This window comes from Phoca vitulina, unplaced genomic scaffold (genome assembly GCF_004348235.1).
Source record: "Phoca vitulina isolate PV1807 unplaced genomic scaffold, GSC_HSeal_1.0 scaffold44, whole genome shotgun sequence".
Classification (NCBI taxonomy): domain Eukaryota; kingdom Metazoa; phylum Chordata; class Mammalia; order Carnivora; family Phocidae; genus Phoca; species Phoca vitulina.
The window spans coordinates 2,124,772-2,140,132 of NW_022589747.1; the positions used below are offsets into that span (position 1 = coordinate 2,124,772).

At 47.8% G+C, this 15,361-nt stretch overlaps 1 protein-coding gene across 1 annotated transcript in view; it reads right to left on the minus strand.

Annotated features, from left to right (window-relative positions):
* PKD1L1 (polycystin 1 like 1, transient receptor potential channel interacting) overlaps positions 1-15,361 on the minus strand; it is a 111,384-nt gene that overhangs the window by 4,467 nt on the left and 91,556 nt on the right. Inside the window, exons 51-52 of the mRNA XM_032430500.1 lie at positions 12,565-12,726; positions 11,505-11,675 (exon numbers count right to left, since the gene is read on the minus strand). Coding sequence (XP_032286391.1) covers positions 11,517-11,675; positions 12,565-12,726 — 321 coding nt within the window. The 3' untranslated portion in view covers positions 11,505-11,516. The remainder of the gene's footprint in view (positions 1-11,504; positions 11,676-12,564; positions 12,727-15,361) is intronic.

The following is a 15,361-nucleotide window of genomic DNA, read 5'->3' on the forward strand; positions in this document are numbered from 1 at the left end:
GGGACAGTGGGGGTGGGGCAACGTCAGGTGGGGACAGTGGGGGTGGGACAACGTCAGGTGGGGACAGTGGGGGGGGGGCAATGTCAGGTGGGGACAGTGGGGGTGGGGCAATGTCAGGTGGAGATGGGGACATCATCAAAAAATATAGTTCACAGTTGGGTGGAAGGAGGAAAGTATTTCTCTTACAAATAATAAACAATAAATAATACAAAGAATAAATAATAAATACAAATAATAACTAATAAAGCCACTTCTGTAGTTTGATGTGCTGAGGTCTTTGACCCAAGCCACCAATTCCCGGTGCATTTAGATCTGGGGTAGGGACAAGGGCGCTGGAAATGTGGCTGTATCACTGGTACACAGGTTAGCGACTTAGAAGTTCCTCTTTCATGGCGTCTCGCACGGACAGACTTCTCAGTCCCGTGTGTGCTGGTCTCTCCCCCCAACTGCCGTCCCCGACACAGGGGTCCGTGGTGGCCCCTACTGACCTCAGAGGCACCTCGGATCTTGAACCAGACCTACCCGGAATGCAAGGCAAGACTATTTATCTCGGAAGGAGTTTTGCCCACAGAACAAACTGGTGGCCGCACCTTCTTAAACATGAGCTGAGCTGACAAACTCTTGTATCAGTAATTCAATCAGGACATTTGCCCCGTGGAGAATCTCAACGGTCTTTGACAAAATGCTCTCATAGCCTTAACTTATCTGGTCTAAAGCACGACCGAAGTGCAGCATCGGCCCTGCCCAGCACCACGAGGATTTCCACTTCTTTCTCAGGCGAGGGCAGCGAACGTGGATCCGGAAGTAGAAGGTGTTAGACCGTGCGGACAGTTGGCCCGCCAGTCAGCCCGCCGGCTGCACGTCCCGTCAAGTGGGCCGCCCTAGGTATTTAGTGGTGCATGTGGACAGCGAACTTGCATGGTCCTGGGCTGACTCGCTGTCCTTCGTCCATTTCGTTCCGGAATATTGATGCTGTTCGGATTCCGGGGACCTTTCGTGGTGGAAATGTGTTGCTTGGTAAGGAGCAGGCTGCCCGTTCGCTGAGCTGTCACGTCAGGGAGGTGGTTCCTGCTTTAGGCAGAGCTCCTGTATCTCTCTGGCTTGGCCGATGCCCTGATCTTTCTTCCACGCACACTTCTGCCGGCGTTCTCTCTGCAGATATCTGGTTCCTGACACAAACATGTTACTCTGATCCCAAATAATCCCGAGTTTTGGGGCTTCCAAGCAGGACTCTCCAGGATCCACTGTGGCATGGGATCTCCCCCGTCTGAGTCTTGGTACAACAGGAAGTGGAAACGGATGGTGTGGGGCCCAGCACGGGGCTGGACCCCATTAGGCAGATCAGAGCACTGGGGATGGCCACCCCCTGGAGGATCGCAGATGCCTCCGTGCTCTGGAACTTTCACCCTGGAAAGATAATTGAAGGAAGGGATAAACCCCGGGCCGGTTGGAGGAGGGAGGTACCGGGAAGCCGTGCAGGTTGTAAAGCACATTTCTGATCGGGACCGCTCTCTTGTCTGCTAGAGAAAGCATTACATTTTTTATTAATTATAAAGTGTCATTTCCATCATGCTAGTTTTGCATGTTAGAACAACCTTAAGTTATTTTTAAACTAATTTTTTTTTTTACTTTGAGAGATTGTAGGTACAGGTGCAATTGTAAAACCTCGTACAGAGATCCCATGAACCCTTTACCTGGCTTTCCTCATGGTAACGTCTCTCGTCTCTCGCAACCACAGGGCCATCTCAACTTGGATGTTACATCCGATACGGTTAAGATACAGAACATTCCATCCCCAGGGTCCCCCCTGCTGCCTTATTCTAGCTGCACGTCTCTCCCTCCTGCTCTAGAATCGGCTATCCAACTTTATAATGTTGTCACTTCAAGCATGTTACATAAACATGATCACAGAGTATGTAACCCGAGCTTGGCTCTGACAGTCAGCATAACTCCCTGGAGACTCACCCTGGTTGCTAGACACACGGATACCCTGTTCCTCTTCACTACGGCATAGTGTTCCACAGGCAAAGGTGAGAGAGGGAACACAAGCAGGGGGAGCGGGAGAGGGAGAAGCAGGCTTCCTGCGGACTGGGGAGCCCGATGCGGGGCTCGATCCCAGGACCCTGGGACCATGACCTGAGCCGAAGGCAGACGCTTAACGACTGAGCCACCCAGGCGCCCCTAGTTGAGCTGTTTAATCAGTGACAGATATCAGGGAGGTTTCCCCGCTTAGGGGTATTACAAGGAAGCTAGGAAAGTGCATGCCCAGGGTTTTGTGTGAACACCAGTCTCCATTTCTCTGGGACAAATGTATCCATTCTGGTACCATTTCCGGATCCTAAGTTTTTGTGTTTCATTTTATGAGAAGTTGCCTATTTCCCAGAAGGGCTGTACCACGCTACATTCCCACCAGCAATGGATGAGAGAGCTGGTCTCTGCATGCATGCCCCGTTAAGTGTCACTACTTTTACTTGAGCCGTGGTCATGGGTGCGGGGTGACGCCTCACTGGTCCCACTGTGCGTCACCCTGGTGGCTGCTGAGGCTCACATCTCGTGAGTTTCTGGACATTCTCTTCAGTGAAATGTCCGTTCCTGTTTTGGTCTGTTTTCTACCTGGATTATTTGTAATTTATTGCTGAGTTCTGAGAGTTCTTTATATATTCTACATACTAGTCCTTTGTCGAATGTGTGGTTTGCAATCTCTAGTTGTCCGTTCACCCTCTTCCCAAGGTAGCTTGTAGAGCGAAGCTTTTAATTTTGATCTTATGGATTGTGCTGATTTGCTTCTTTGGTTCTTCTTTTTTCAAAAATGCTGTGGTTTTACATTTTTCCTTTGAGTCCCTGATCTGTTTTGAGTTAATTTTTGTCTAAGGTGTGAGGTACAGATCGAAGCACTATTCTTTTTTCACTTTTTTCTTGCTTCCGGCTGTCCAGTTACGCCAGCACCATTGTTGAAAAGGCTATTCTTCCTTCACTGCATTGTTTTGCACTTTTGTCAAAAACTGGTTGCGCCTGTTTGCATGGCTCTATTTCTGGATTCTCTGCTCTGTCCCCATGACCTCTGTGTCCGTCGTTCTGCCCCACATCACCGTCCTGACCACTGCCGCGACCCAGCACGGTCATCCCTCTCCTGTGACTCAGCGTCCAAGAAACCAACCACCTCTGAGGACTATAAACCTTGTCACCCACAGCTTTGGGAACAAACCTGCTCACCATCTGCAGGGCACTGGGCATGCTAAGGTCGTCCAAAGGTTCCACTCACATTCCTGAAATTTGATGATCCAGTTTCTTTGCTCCTTGCCTGACAACAGGGCCAGGAAAATGGTGAAAATGAAATGCAGTAAGTTATGAAGGTGCCCCTGGCCAGCACCGATCTCTGGAAAACAACTGAGCTCTGCTCACCGCACAGAAAGCCTTCCTAAGGCCTCTATGTTTCTGAGGCCAAAGGCTAGTATTTTTGCACTCTTTAGCCGGTTCCAGACAATCCACAGCAGCGGGAGACATCGGGGAGAAGGTAGCCAGCCCTGGAACAGGGATCCCCAGTCCCTGAGACTTCCACAGCTGCCTTCTACAGGCACTCTAATTTTGCAGATCCGGTCCAGTACGTTCCCACGCCGGGGCAGTGAGTGGGGTGCTTGGATCTGGCACGCCCACAGTGCTTGCTGTAATCAGGACCCCTTCTCTTCCACCCAGGAGAGACTTGGGGATGCCAGAAAGGGAGCATGGGGTCTGGCAGGGAAGGTCTAGCCACTGCTCTGCCTCTCCCCTTGGTCCCACTGCAAATTACATGCCTCACCCCTCGATGTCATGATGCGGGATGAGCTCCTCGGGACACATCCCCAAGTGTGGCACCCGCTTTGATCCACTGCACTAGAACCCACCCAGACTAGACGCTTCCTTCCGAGCTGCTGGGGAGTGGGGTCAGTCCTTCCCTAAAGCTGTGGCATACAGACACCCATGGTTTCAGGGGGGGACTCAATTGTGCACCTGTATATTTTTTTAAGATTTATTTATTTATTTGAGAGAGAGAGTCCTGGGGGGGCTGGGGGGGGCACAGGGGGAGAGGGAGAGAGAAGCAGACTCCCTGCTGAGCATGGAGCCCGATGTGGGGCTCGATCTCAGGACCCTGAGATCATGACCTGAGCTGAAATCAAGAGTCGGATGCTCAACCGACTGCGCCTCCCAGGAGCCCCATCGTGCTCCTAGTTTAAACTGCCATTTCAAGTGGCAAAAAAGAATTCCTTTTTTGGTTATCACCTGATCTTTTTCAGAGTCTGAGAACTCAGATGATTCATTCCTTCTGTAGTTTTTACGATAATCAACATGTCCTAAGATGCAAACATTTGTCCTATGAAAGCCTCCCCACAGGAGGATCTATGCGGAGTAAAAAAATAGAAAGCTTGTGAAATTTTTGTTTTACGTTTTTCACCCTAGTGGAATGAAATTCCTCAAAAAGTTGAAATTAATTGAAACGATATAGCCCTTGTCTTCAAATAGCGACAGTTGCTCAAAGGTATTTGTGATGGGTCCCCCACCCAAACACGCCCAGGTGCTACCCCAGTGTCTATAGATGCGACCTCACTCTGCGGATGATCACATCAAGATGAGGTCCCACGGGGGAGCCCTAGCCCCAGGTGACCATGTCCTCATAAAACACACAGACAAGCGCAGGGGGACACCCCAGGAAAACAGGAGCTGGGGGTCCCCAAGCCGAGGAGCCGGGCAGGGGAGGGGGGAGGCCTGGCACAGACCCATCCCCGGCGCCTTCAGAGGGCACGAGGCCCAGCGGCACCCCATCTCGGATCCCGGGGCTCCCGAACTGTGACACGTTACGCTCGTGTTTCTGGGCCTTTGTTGCAGCCGCCCTGGCAAACAAATGCAGTATTTTGCTTATTATTTTGGGACATAACCATAGTTTGAAAGACTCTCAGCTAAAACAACTTCTTCAGAAGGCAGCCATCTGATAGTGCCATTTAGTCTTTAGGAATCCAGCTTCCTTGGCTCCCACGATGAGATAATTTGGTTCATGTAAATAAATTACGTTCTCATAGGCACACAGAAGTCCTGGTTTCTATCCATCGCGTCTCAAGTGTTACCCCAGCACACATTGAGATGAAGGGATTAACAATAATATTTCAATTTAGCCAGAGCTCGGGCTGCCAGGAAGCAATGAATCAAGTCTGACAAAGTCCGACAACAGCCCTCCGTCTTGTGAAGTTATCACGGGCAGACTTAAATATAATCCCGAAAGCAGAGGAAATTTATCTCCGAAGACTTTCTGCTTCAACATTTGTCTGGTCCTTTCCACTTCTGATATATTATGCATTTGTAAATCACAGCGGAATAGTTCTCTTAAATTTAATTAGCTTTCCTTGTGATGTCCGCGGAAGGGAAAAATTCCAAGGTACACTTAGACATGGAGAAAAGTTTAGAAAAACAAGAACCATCACAGCTAATCACACCCACAGCTGTGGCTCTAGCATGTTGCTGTCTTGCCGTGCAGTGATTCAACAGAGCCTTTTCGTTTATTTTTTATTTTTTTTAAGTCATCCCTACAGCCAGCGTGGGGCTCAAACCCACAACCCCGAGATCAAGAGTCGCACGCCCCACCGACTGAGCTGGCCGGGCGCCCCAAAGCTTTTCATTTGGAAATCATCTTGAACGTACAAGAAAACTTGCAAGAATAGTTCACTTGAGCGCTCCTATACCTCTATTTGGAATCACATATTAACACTCTGCCCTATTTACTTTATTTTCCTTCTTTCTACCCATATACATATTCTAGTAGCTTCTTTTGGCCGATCACCGATTACTACGTACTTACTGAGCACCGGGCTCTGTAGAAAGCACTAAGAGGAGAGGGTGTGACACAGCAGGGATGCTGGGCCAGTTCAGTCAGATCCAGGACCAATCTCCTGCTGCATATCGAGTGAATCTTGGGAGTTATGGGGGAGTGCATTCTTCCTAGGAAACTTCATCTTATTAATTTATTTTAAAGATTTTATTCTTTATTGGAGAGACAGAGAGAGCATAAGCAGGGAGGGGGGAGAGGCAGAGGGAGAAGCAGACTCCTGGCTGAGCAGGGAGCCCGATGTGGGACTTGATCCCGGGACCCTGAGATCATGACCTGAGCCAAAGGCAGATGCTTAACGACTGAGCCACCCAAGCGCCCTGTCATTTTAATTTTTTATTGTCTTTTTAAAAGATTTTATTTTTAAGTGATCACTACACCCAGTGTGGGGCTCGAATTCACGACCCCGAGAGCAAGAGCCACGGGTTCCACTGACCGAGCCAGCCGGGCACCCTGAGACCTCATTGTAACCCAGCGTCTGCGTCATGAATGGCCCCTTGCAGCCAGCCTCCCACAAAGAGGCCCTTCATGCTGCAGATCCAAGTGGGCACTGGAGTTGCTGAGAACTTTGCCCCCAATTCTGAGACTTGTATTTTCCAATTCCAGGAATACTGTGTCTTCTCAGGAGACACAGACATCACTGGACCCCTGCCCCCAGCCCCTGGGAGCTGTGCCCGCCACAGTACTTGGTCCTTCACCGGGGTGGACACTGAGGTTCAAGACGTTAAGTCACTACCCTAGGCCCATCCACCAGCCAGCCAGTGCTTAAAACCAAATCCCACTCAGCAGGTGCTCAAGTACCAGTCCCACCTGCCTCTCCCAGGAGCCCATACTTCCTGCGTGCTCAGGCCAAGCAGATATTTCCTTAAACCAACCCTTCATAACCTGTTCTCTTCTCAAGGATTCGAGTTTCGTGTATTCATGAGTCCAGAAAGCTAGGTTTATGGAACCCAATTAGGACCACAAAAAGTCCTGGATTTGAGGCGGGGAGCTCAGCAAATTTCCTGGACGGGTTTCTATGACATTCGTAGGCTGTCCACATTAAGGAAAGGCAAGTCTTCCAAATATCTTTTAAGGTAACCCGCAAACTGGCAAAGGTAAGGGAAGAAGTGGGACGAAAATCCACCCTTCTGATGGCCCCCTGAGTCCTGACAGTCACTGACTCACAGGGCACACACAAACCTCTCCGAAGGTTTCCATGGAGGTGGAAAGTGAGCCGCGGATCCTCCACGGCTACACCAAATGCCCAGCTTCCCTCCTGGCAGGTGGGTGCTAAGGAATGACACGTCCTTGTAAAGAAGGACCAAAACTGCTCAGGCGGACTATAACCTGAGGTCGGGATGTTCCTGACCTTCTGGATGCTCCTGCCTGACTCAGCCATATTCATAAAAGCGAATCCAGAGGAAAGTCAGCAGGAAAAACCCCTCTGGCCTCTCGAAGCTGCACTGAAGTCTCAGTGGCCTGGCCGCTCCCACAGAGCAGTGGGTCCCTGGGGCGGCGGGGTTGGGGGGAGGTGACGGGGTCCGGGCATCAGGAAGAATTTGGGGCAAAGTCCTCTGGTGGGCAGCTCTCCCCGGGTGGGATCGACACGGCCGAGCAGAGAGCGTGCTGAGGCACCTGCGGCTGCCAAGTGGGCGAGGACGAGAGCGCAGAGACGGGCAGCCCCGCGGCATGTCGCTGCACTGAGTCACTCCAGAAAGACAAAGAACAATGTGACTGTAGGCGGTTCGCAGAGCTCCAGGAAACCAACCCTCCCAGTTTATAACGATACGAATCTGAATTATTAAAGGCTAAGATGAAGAACAGCCGCCCTGAAGTTAGGAAATTCAAACGGGTTGTTTGCTCAGATCACATCATACAAAAGAGGGTCTGTCCCGCGTGGGGCCAGCAGGTCGCGGCGCAGGAACTGGGATCCACAGGCAGCCCCGCGCCTCCGTGGGCGTGGAGTGCAATTGTCCTCAAACCTCAGGAAACTGGTCTGAACGGCACAGGCTGGTGCCGTTCCCCCTCTGTGCGCGGGGAACACGAGCGACCACGCTGTTAAGTGTGGCTGTCCGCTATTAGATATATCAACTCGGGCAGTGTGTCCAGGAAGGAGACCAGTAAATCCCTTAAAAGTTCTCCTGTTGGACTTCCAAACCGACAATCTCCCCTCGTCCTCGGCTCCGTGGGAAGGTCTTGGGCATGGCACCATGACACATAGCACTGACTTGGCATACGGTCTTATTTTTTGAATTATATCAATTAAGAGTGTGTTTTAAAAATTAGAAATGGATGTCGAATCTCATCAAATACAGTCATGGAGAAAATCAAGTGATAGTCTGCCATTTCTTGGTGAAGGTCACTAATCTGTTTCCTGATATTAAAACATTTCTTTGACTGGTTTAAAACTCATAAATGATCATGGCATATTGTTCTTTTAATCTGATGCTGGATTCAATTTGCCATTGTTTTTGTTTGTTTTGTTTTGTTTTTTAAAGAAAGAGAAAGCATGAGCAGGGGAGGAGGAGCGCAGAGAGAGAGAGAGAGAGAATCCCAAGCAGACTCCACGCTCAGCATAGAGCCCGACATGGAGCTCAATCTCACAACCCTGAAATTATGACCTGAGCTGAAATCGAGAGTCCAGTGTTCAACCAACTGAGCCACCCAGGTGCCCCAGCAAGATTACATTCTTAATAAAGATCATAACCTTCAATCACAACAGTATTCTTCTGAGAAAATGCTAAATTCCCAAAGTCCTGTTTTATGATTTCTAGATACTTGTTTCTAGGGAATCAGGATCAGTATGCCCCAGGCATCATGTTGGAAGGCAGGCTCACCGCCCTGTTCACTGGGACACCACCAGCTCCAGGAGGAGGGGCAGGAAGGTCCTCTCTCCACACAGAGCCCGTGGCCCGGTGTGAAGACCACAGAGCTGCAAGCTTCCTGCCCTCCTTCAATGGGGAGAAGGGGTTCCACATTTTGGGGCAATGCGTGATTCCCTGGAATCCTCGGTTTCATTGATAGGGTTCATTCATCTTTTATAGGGTTTTCTCAATTTAGGTATTCTGGTATCAAAATCAGTAAGACTGGCATGTGGTTGTTTTGTCTTTTTAAATTAGAGATATTCTGCCCGATTTTGATATCAATACATTACTTAGATTCGTAGAAGTGCATCTGGAAGCTTTCTCTGTCTCTGTGCTCTGCAACAGTCCGAGAACATTTTGAACGTATGTGTCTCTTGTAGTTTGGTACTATGTCACCTGTGGGACCATCGGAACCAAGGTGCCTTTGGAAGGGTGGTCTTCACGCTGCTTGAGGCTTCTGTCTGACTCGAGTTAGCTGGTGCATAAGGAGTATTGAGGGCTGTTCCCGTGTTCCAAATATTTTATAATTCACTGAATTTCCTTAATTTTTGCTTTCTCATTTTTATTCTGTGCATTTATTGCACTTTCTTCCATCATATTTAGCTACATATTAGCTAATAATTTATTTAATTGTTGTTAAAAGATTGATCTCAGGCTATTTCTTGCTGATTTAATTAAATTACATTTTCATCTTTACAAATGCTTAGTTTGTGCGTGCATGTGTGTGCATGTGTGTATGTGCATATGTGTGTGCGTTGCGTGTGAGTGTGTGCATGCGTGTGCATGCATGTGCATGCGTGTGCGTATGCACATTTTCCTGATGATTTCAATTGAAGACTTATTTACTTTCATTTGCTGCACTCCATAACAGAGACCCTACTTTCCTCTGAGCACTAAGTTAGCGGTGTACATGGTACTTTGTTTTAAACCTAGAATCTAGAAATAATAGCACTAACCTTATGGTATGAATGAATACAAATGCACAGAATCATCTTTCTTCTGAAATTTTGTATTGAACTTTTCCATTATTTTATATTACAAAGACAGTAAGGGGCACCTGTCCTTTTTTTTTCATAAATTTTCTTCTAAGTTCTTCACACAACCAGACATCGTATTTCCTATTCTGTAACAATTATGTTTTCCTATCATTTGCCAATTTTCTAATGATGTGCACACTTAAATAGCTTTCTTACAATTTAAATAATTATTAGTAAATAACCTTTAAATAATTTTAATAACTTGGAAGTGACTTGATCTTCGGGGGATAGATAGGGAAGGTATCGGGATGTCAGTAAGATTCTCTAGTTCTTTACTCTAATTACTTTATTAAGATTTGTCCTTGTTTTAATAGATTTGAATCCATTTCTTCCCTGGGATACAATTACTCTTTAAACATATAGATCTGTATCTTTAATTCAGGAAAGTTTTCATAAATTATATCTTCAAATATTTTTTTTTTTCTGTTCTTTCTTCTCTGGGGTGGGTAGAGGGAGACACTAATGACACATGTCTTTTCTATGCCTTATGCATATTCTTCTTTGTCTGACTTTTATGTGTATGATTTTCCCTAAAATCAATTTTAGGGGTTTTTTTTAATCTCATTTTGTTCTCAAACTTGCCATCTGGATCCTTCACTCTCTTTTCTGTGATGAATCTGTTACTTTTTTCTTTTGCTCAGCCCGTGTTTCTGGCATCTGTTTCTTTTCTTTCCTCAACTCTGTCCATTCTCCTTTGTGCTTTTATTCCACTTTTTAGCTCTGTCATCTGGGTTCTGCTCTCTTATTTCAGAGAGGGAAATTTTCTGTGCATTTAGTCTTGCGTGCGGAGAACACCTTGCCTACAATCTCACCTGTGTGTAGCAATCCTTTGCAGGCCTGCTCTTGATCTCCTTCCCTTACGGTCATCTTTAACGACTGCTTTCTTGGGCAGCATGTTGCATCACCCCGTGGTGATTTGTGTTTGTTATGAGCGTCCACTTCTGCACAAAGGGTCCATCTCACTGTGGCCAGGGAGCATGCCCATGCCACTGGGCTGTGTGACGCTGGCTGGTCTGGGCTCCACGGTGTCTCTCTGGATCTCAGGGAGCCCCCCAAGAACACATGTCATGCTGGAGCCCAACACTCATCTGGCTTTTCACCGTGTACCTGCTGCAGTGTGTGCATCTCAGGGCTCCAGACCTGTGGGCCACCAACAGCCCCTCTCCTGGCTACACATCAACAGACGGTTTCTGCAACAGATGGCTTTCCTTCAGCCCCATGTCCCCAGCACTCATGTTCCAGGGGATTCCTTTAACTCTGTTGTGTTGTATTATCTTTTCATCCAAACCAGGGGCCTTCCTTTGATTACCACCCCACCCCCCTCGTGTACTGTTGAGATTGGAGAACTCTGTGTGCTCTGGGAAGTGGCAGGATCCTCTCCCCCTTTGGTCTAATTTTCTCTGTAGTGGCCACCATTTTGGGGATTCTTGGTCCTGTTCTGGAGCACAGATATTTCCTGGTGTGTGGGAGGATGGAATTTCCATTTCTGGTTCTCCCTATCTCTGTTGCTCCCAGCTATAATCAAAGGTCAGGGAGCACAGAGATATTTCTGCCACCATCATAAGCTGGAAGTCACAGGACACATTTTCCGTGATTAAGCAGTTCCTCAGTTCTGACCAGCACACCTTCCCACCAGCTACCTACCCAGAGGGGATATTTATGCAAATAGACCTCATGATCTGAGTGGCAACCAGTTCATATCTCCCTTAGAACTTAAAAAACATTCTTGCTCTAAAGTAGAGCGATAAAAATAAATTCTCATTTGCTTACCCCAGTGGCTTGTTAGGCAGAAACGCCCACCGAGGGACGGCCTTCTGCCCTGGTCTCTCCCGTATCACCAAATCGCAGCTCTGGACGAGGACGTTGTAGGCTGTCAGACAAACCATGAATTTTCCACAGAAGTTCATCTAGCAGATCGGAAACTTCATCCAGGTAGTAATTCTGAAGCAAAGAAAATTAGATTAGTGAATGCCCTCAAGAAATGAATTTTTTCTTTTCCCCTCATTTTCTGAAGCATTTCATGGTACTGACTTTAGATGGTATTGTGCTTTGTGAGAAAGCTCACTGGAGTCAGAGACTGGGTGCTGGGCCTGAGTTCTTGATCTCAGTTCCCTGACTCCCTGGTTCACACACACGTGTGCACACTCATCCCTGACGCCCTAGGACACATACACGTGTGCACACTCGTCCCTGATGCCCCAGGTCACGTACGTGTGTGCACACTCATCCCTGATGTCCCGGGTCATATGCAGGTAAGCGTTAGGGTTCAGAATCCCTATATGAGGACTATCACGTGGGGTTAAAGGCAGTAAGGGATGGTAAAATACGTAATAAAGAGTGAAGCCCTATAAAAATGCCCAAGATCACAATTGCACATGATTGGCTTTGGAACTGTACTCAGAGATATGTAAGTATCCATCGTGAAGGAGAGCTGGGCATTCAGCGTGCAAAGGCCTGCTTTGTTTGCTTGCAGTCATGTCAGGGGGACTAGGCTGACCCACGTCCCCATGTTTGGGGAGAAGTGTGGCACCGGTGGGCAGAAACCAAAAGCAAACGGCTGTTCTGTAGGGACATGGTGGGGTGTGTGTGTGTGTTGCGGTGGGGGAGGAATCATAAACTCAGTCTTTCTAACCTCACAGGGTCATCCAAGGATACCATGAGTTAAGGGAAGAGAACCTGCTTGGTAATCTGCTAAGTGCTGGAAATGCCACGGCCCTGCAGTGATGGGGGCACAGAAACCCATCGTGCTTGAATAACCGGAAGTGAGGTTACAAGGAAAGCATCCTCCGGGCGAGACATCGTGCTCGCTGATCCAACACCCACAGCTTACCCGCCTCCCAGCCATCTCCACCTCTTCCCGCTGCAGCCTCTCCAGCCCCAGCCAGGCCCGGGCCGCCCCCCGCATGCAGGCAGTCACGTCGGCCAGGCTCACGAGGGACTGGCTTTGAAAAGATTTCCTTTTTCGAGCAAGAGTCGTGAGGGAACCTCTCAGCTGGGGAGAAGAAAGAAAAGACAGATTTCATGTTATCAACCAAAACATGGCTTCGTTAATGTGATAGACTATGAAATGGGGATTCTATCTGATGATGCTATTTTATGACCTTTTAGTAAGACAGCAACTGCTGAGCAAAAAAATCGGGTGCATGGAACTAAATCGCAACAAGGTGAATTCAACAATCAAGATGGATATATAAACGGATATATACATAAAGGCTGTTTTCAGTCTCTAACAGTTGAGGACGAAGATTGTCAACATGGTGTGCATTTCCACATGCAAACTTGGTTTCGGGGTGCTCTGCAGCCCCGCCAGGCTCTGGGGGGGCCCCGACCGCGTGAGCCTGAGCCTGTGCCCAGGAGACAGGAAGACGAGCTCACATGCTCTCTGCAGAGCGGCCCCAGCTTGTTTCCTTCTTTACTGCAGGCTGAGACCTGCTTGCTCAGAAAGCCTGTAGGCACCAAACTCAAAGTTGTACGCATTCAACTGTTGTAAAAATAGTCCAAACAAGCAAAGTTTGAGCCATTTCAGAGCCTGCTTTGCATACCCTGCGAATATCACAGCTGTTACCAGTTTCCGGACTCCAGCATGCCGCTGCCCTTGGGATCTCTGACTCAGACTTCCCACTTGCTGTTGGGCGACGTCTACACACAGAAGACCCCTCTCCCACCCCTCCCCACGTCCCCCTGCCCTTCCCCAGTTCTTGATGGTGGCCCTGAGACACAGCCTCTAGACAGTCTCGGGCTGTGACCCGTCAGGACGTGGCCACATACACCTTGTGCGCGTTACTGTCTCTCGTGGTCTTATCTGTTTCCTGGATCAGCCCTAAATCCCTTGAACCCCTGGCCACGTGTCAGAACCCTGCAGGGATGCCTAGATGCCTGAGGACAGGACACTGTCCATTCAGACAGCATATGCGGGTCTGAGGCTTCCCTGCTCTACCAGCCACACGAGCCCCAGGAGCCTGCGGTAATGCGTCCCGACCCCTGCTCTCAGGGACCCCCGGGTACCACCGCCTTCCTGTTCCTGATGATAAAGCCCAAGCACCTCATCATCTTAGTGTGACATTCAGGGCCCACCATGCCTGGCTCCAAGCATAGTTCCCAAACCCAGCATGGGCCTCGCCACCATCTTCACTCTTGGGATGCCTACCTCCCCCCCAGGTGCTGTTCCCTTTGAGGAGATGCCTCAAATAATTAAATAAATACTTCTAAAGTAAAATAAAATAGAATAAATAAAATAAAATTGCATACAATTTGCTAAAAACTACAGAACACTGAAGACAGACATGAAAGATCTAAATGAATGGAGACACAGACAGGATTCTTGGGTTGATAAACTTCCTATTATGAAGATGTCAGTTCTCTCCAAATTTGATTTACACATCCACAGCAATCTTGAGCAAAATCCCAGCATGCTGTTTCATAGATGCCGACAAGCTGATTCTGTAATTCATATGGAAAGGCAAAAGAACTAGAGCAGCCCAAACTGCAAAAGAACGAATCTGGAAGACTCACCTGCGCTATGTGAAGACTTACTATAGAGTTCTAGTAATCACGACAGTGTGGGATTGGCGACAGAATAGATCAGTGGAACAGAACAGATAACCCAGAAACAGACTCATGGAAACCAGGAACTGATTTGTGACAAAGATACGCTGACAATAAAACATGCTTTTTTTTAAAACAAAGTCTTATTTATTTGAGAGAGAGAGAGATTGAGCATGAGCCAAAGGGGAAGAGAGAGGTAGAGAGAGAATCTCAAGCAGACTCTGTGCTAAGCTCTGAGCCCGACACGAGGCTCAGTCTCAGGATCCTGAGATCACAACCTGAGCCGAACTCAAGAACTGGATGCTCAACCAACTGCACCACCCAGGTGCCCCTCAACATGCTTTTTAAAGATGGTGCTGGAACAACTGGATATCCCAAACAGGAAAGAACATTCACTCTGAGCTGTAATTTGTCCCTTACACTAACATTAAATCAAAATGGACTACTGACTTAAATCTAAAACATAAAACCATAAAACTTCTAGAGGAAACATAGGAGAAAATGTGTGTGACCGTGGGGTTGCCATTCGTTTTCAGATAGGACACCAGTAGAATCTATAAAAGAAGAAATTGATAAATTGGCCTTTATAAATATTAACAACCTCTGCTAAAAAAAACTGTTAGAGGAATGACAAGGACAAGCCACGGAATGGGAAAAATATTTGCAAACCACATATCCAATAAAAGAAATGTATCAAAAATACAAAAATTGCTATAACTCTTTGTTTATACACATGTCTTCCTCTACGGACTGTGGACCATGTCCTCTTATGTTTGTTTCACCATTGCTTGAATACAATAGGTATTCTTTAAGTAATTGCTGAATGAGTGCATGAATGAACAAATGAGTGGATGGATGGATGAATGGATGGGTGGATGGATGAGTGGATGGGTGGATGGATGAGTGGATGAGTGGATGCATGGATGGATAGGTGAATGGATGGATGGATGGATGTTTGGATGGATGGATGGATGGATGGATGAGTGGATAGAGGGATAGATAGGTGAATGGATGGATGGATGGACAAGTGGATGGTTGGATGGATAGGTAGATGGATAGATAGGTGGATGGGTGGATGGATG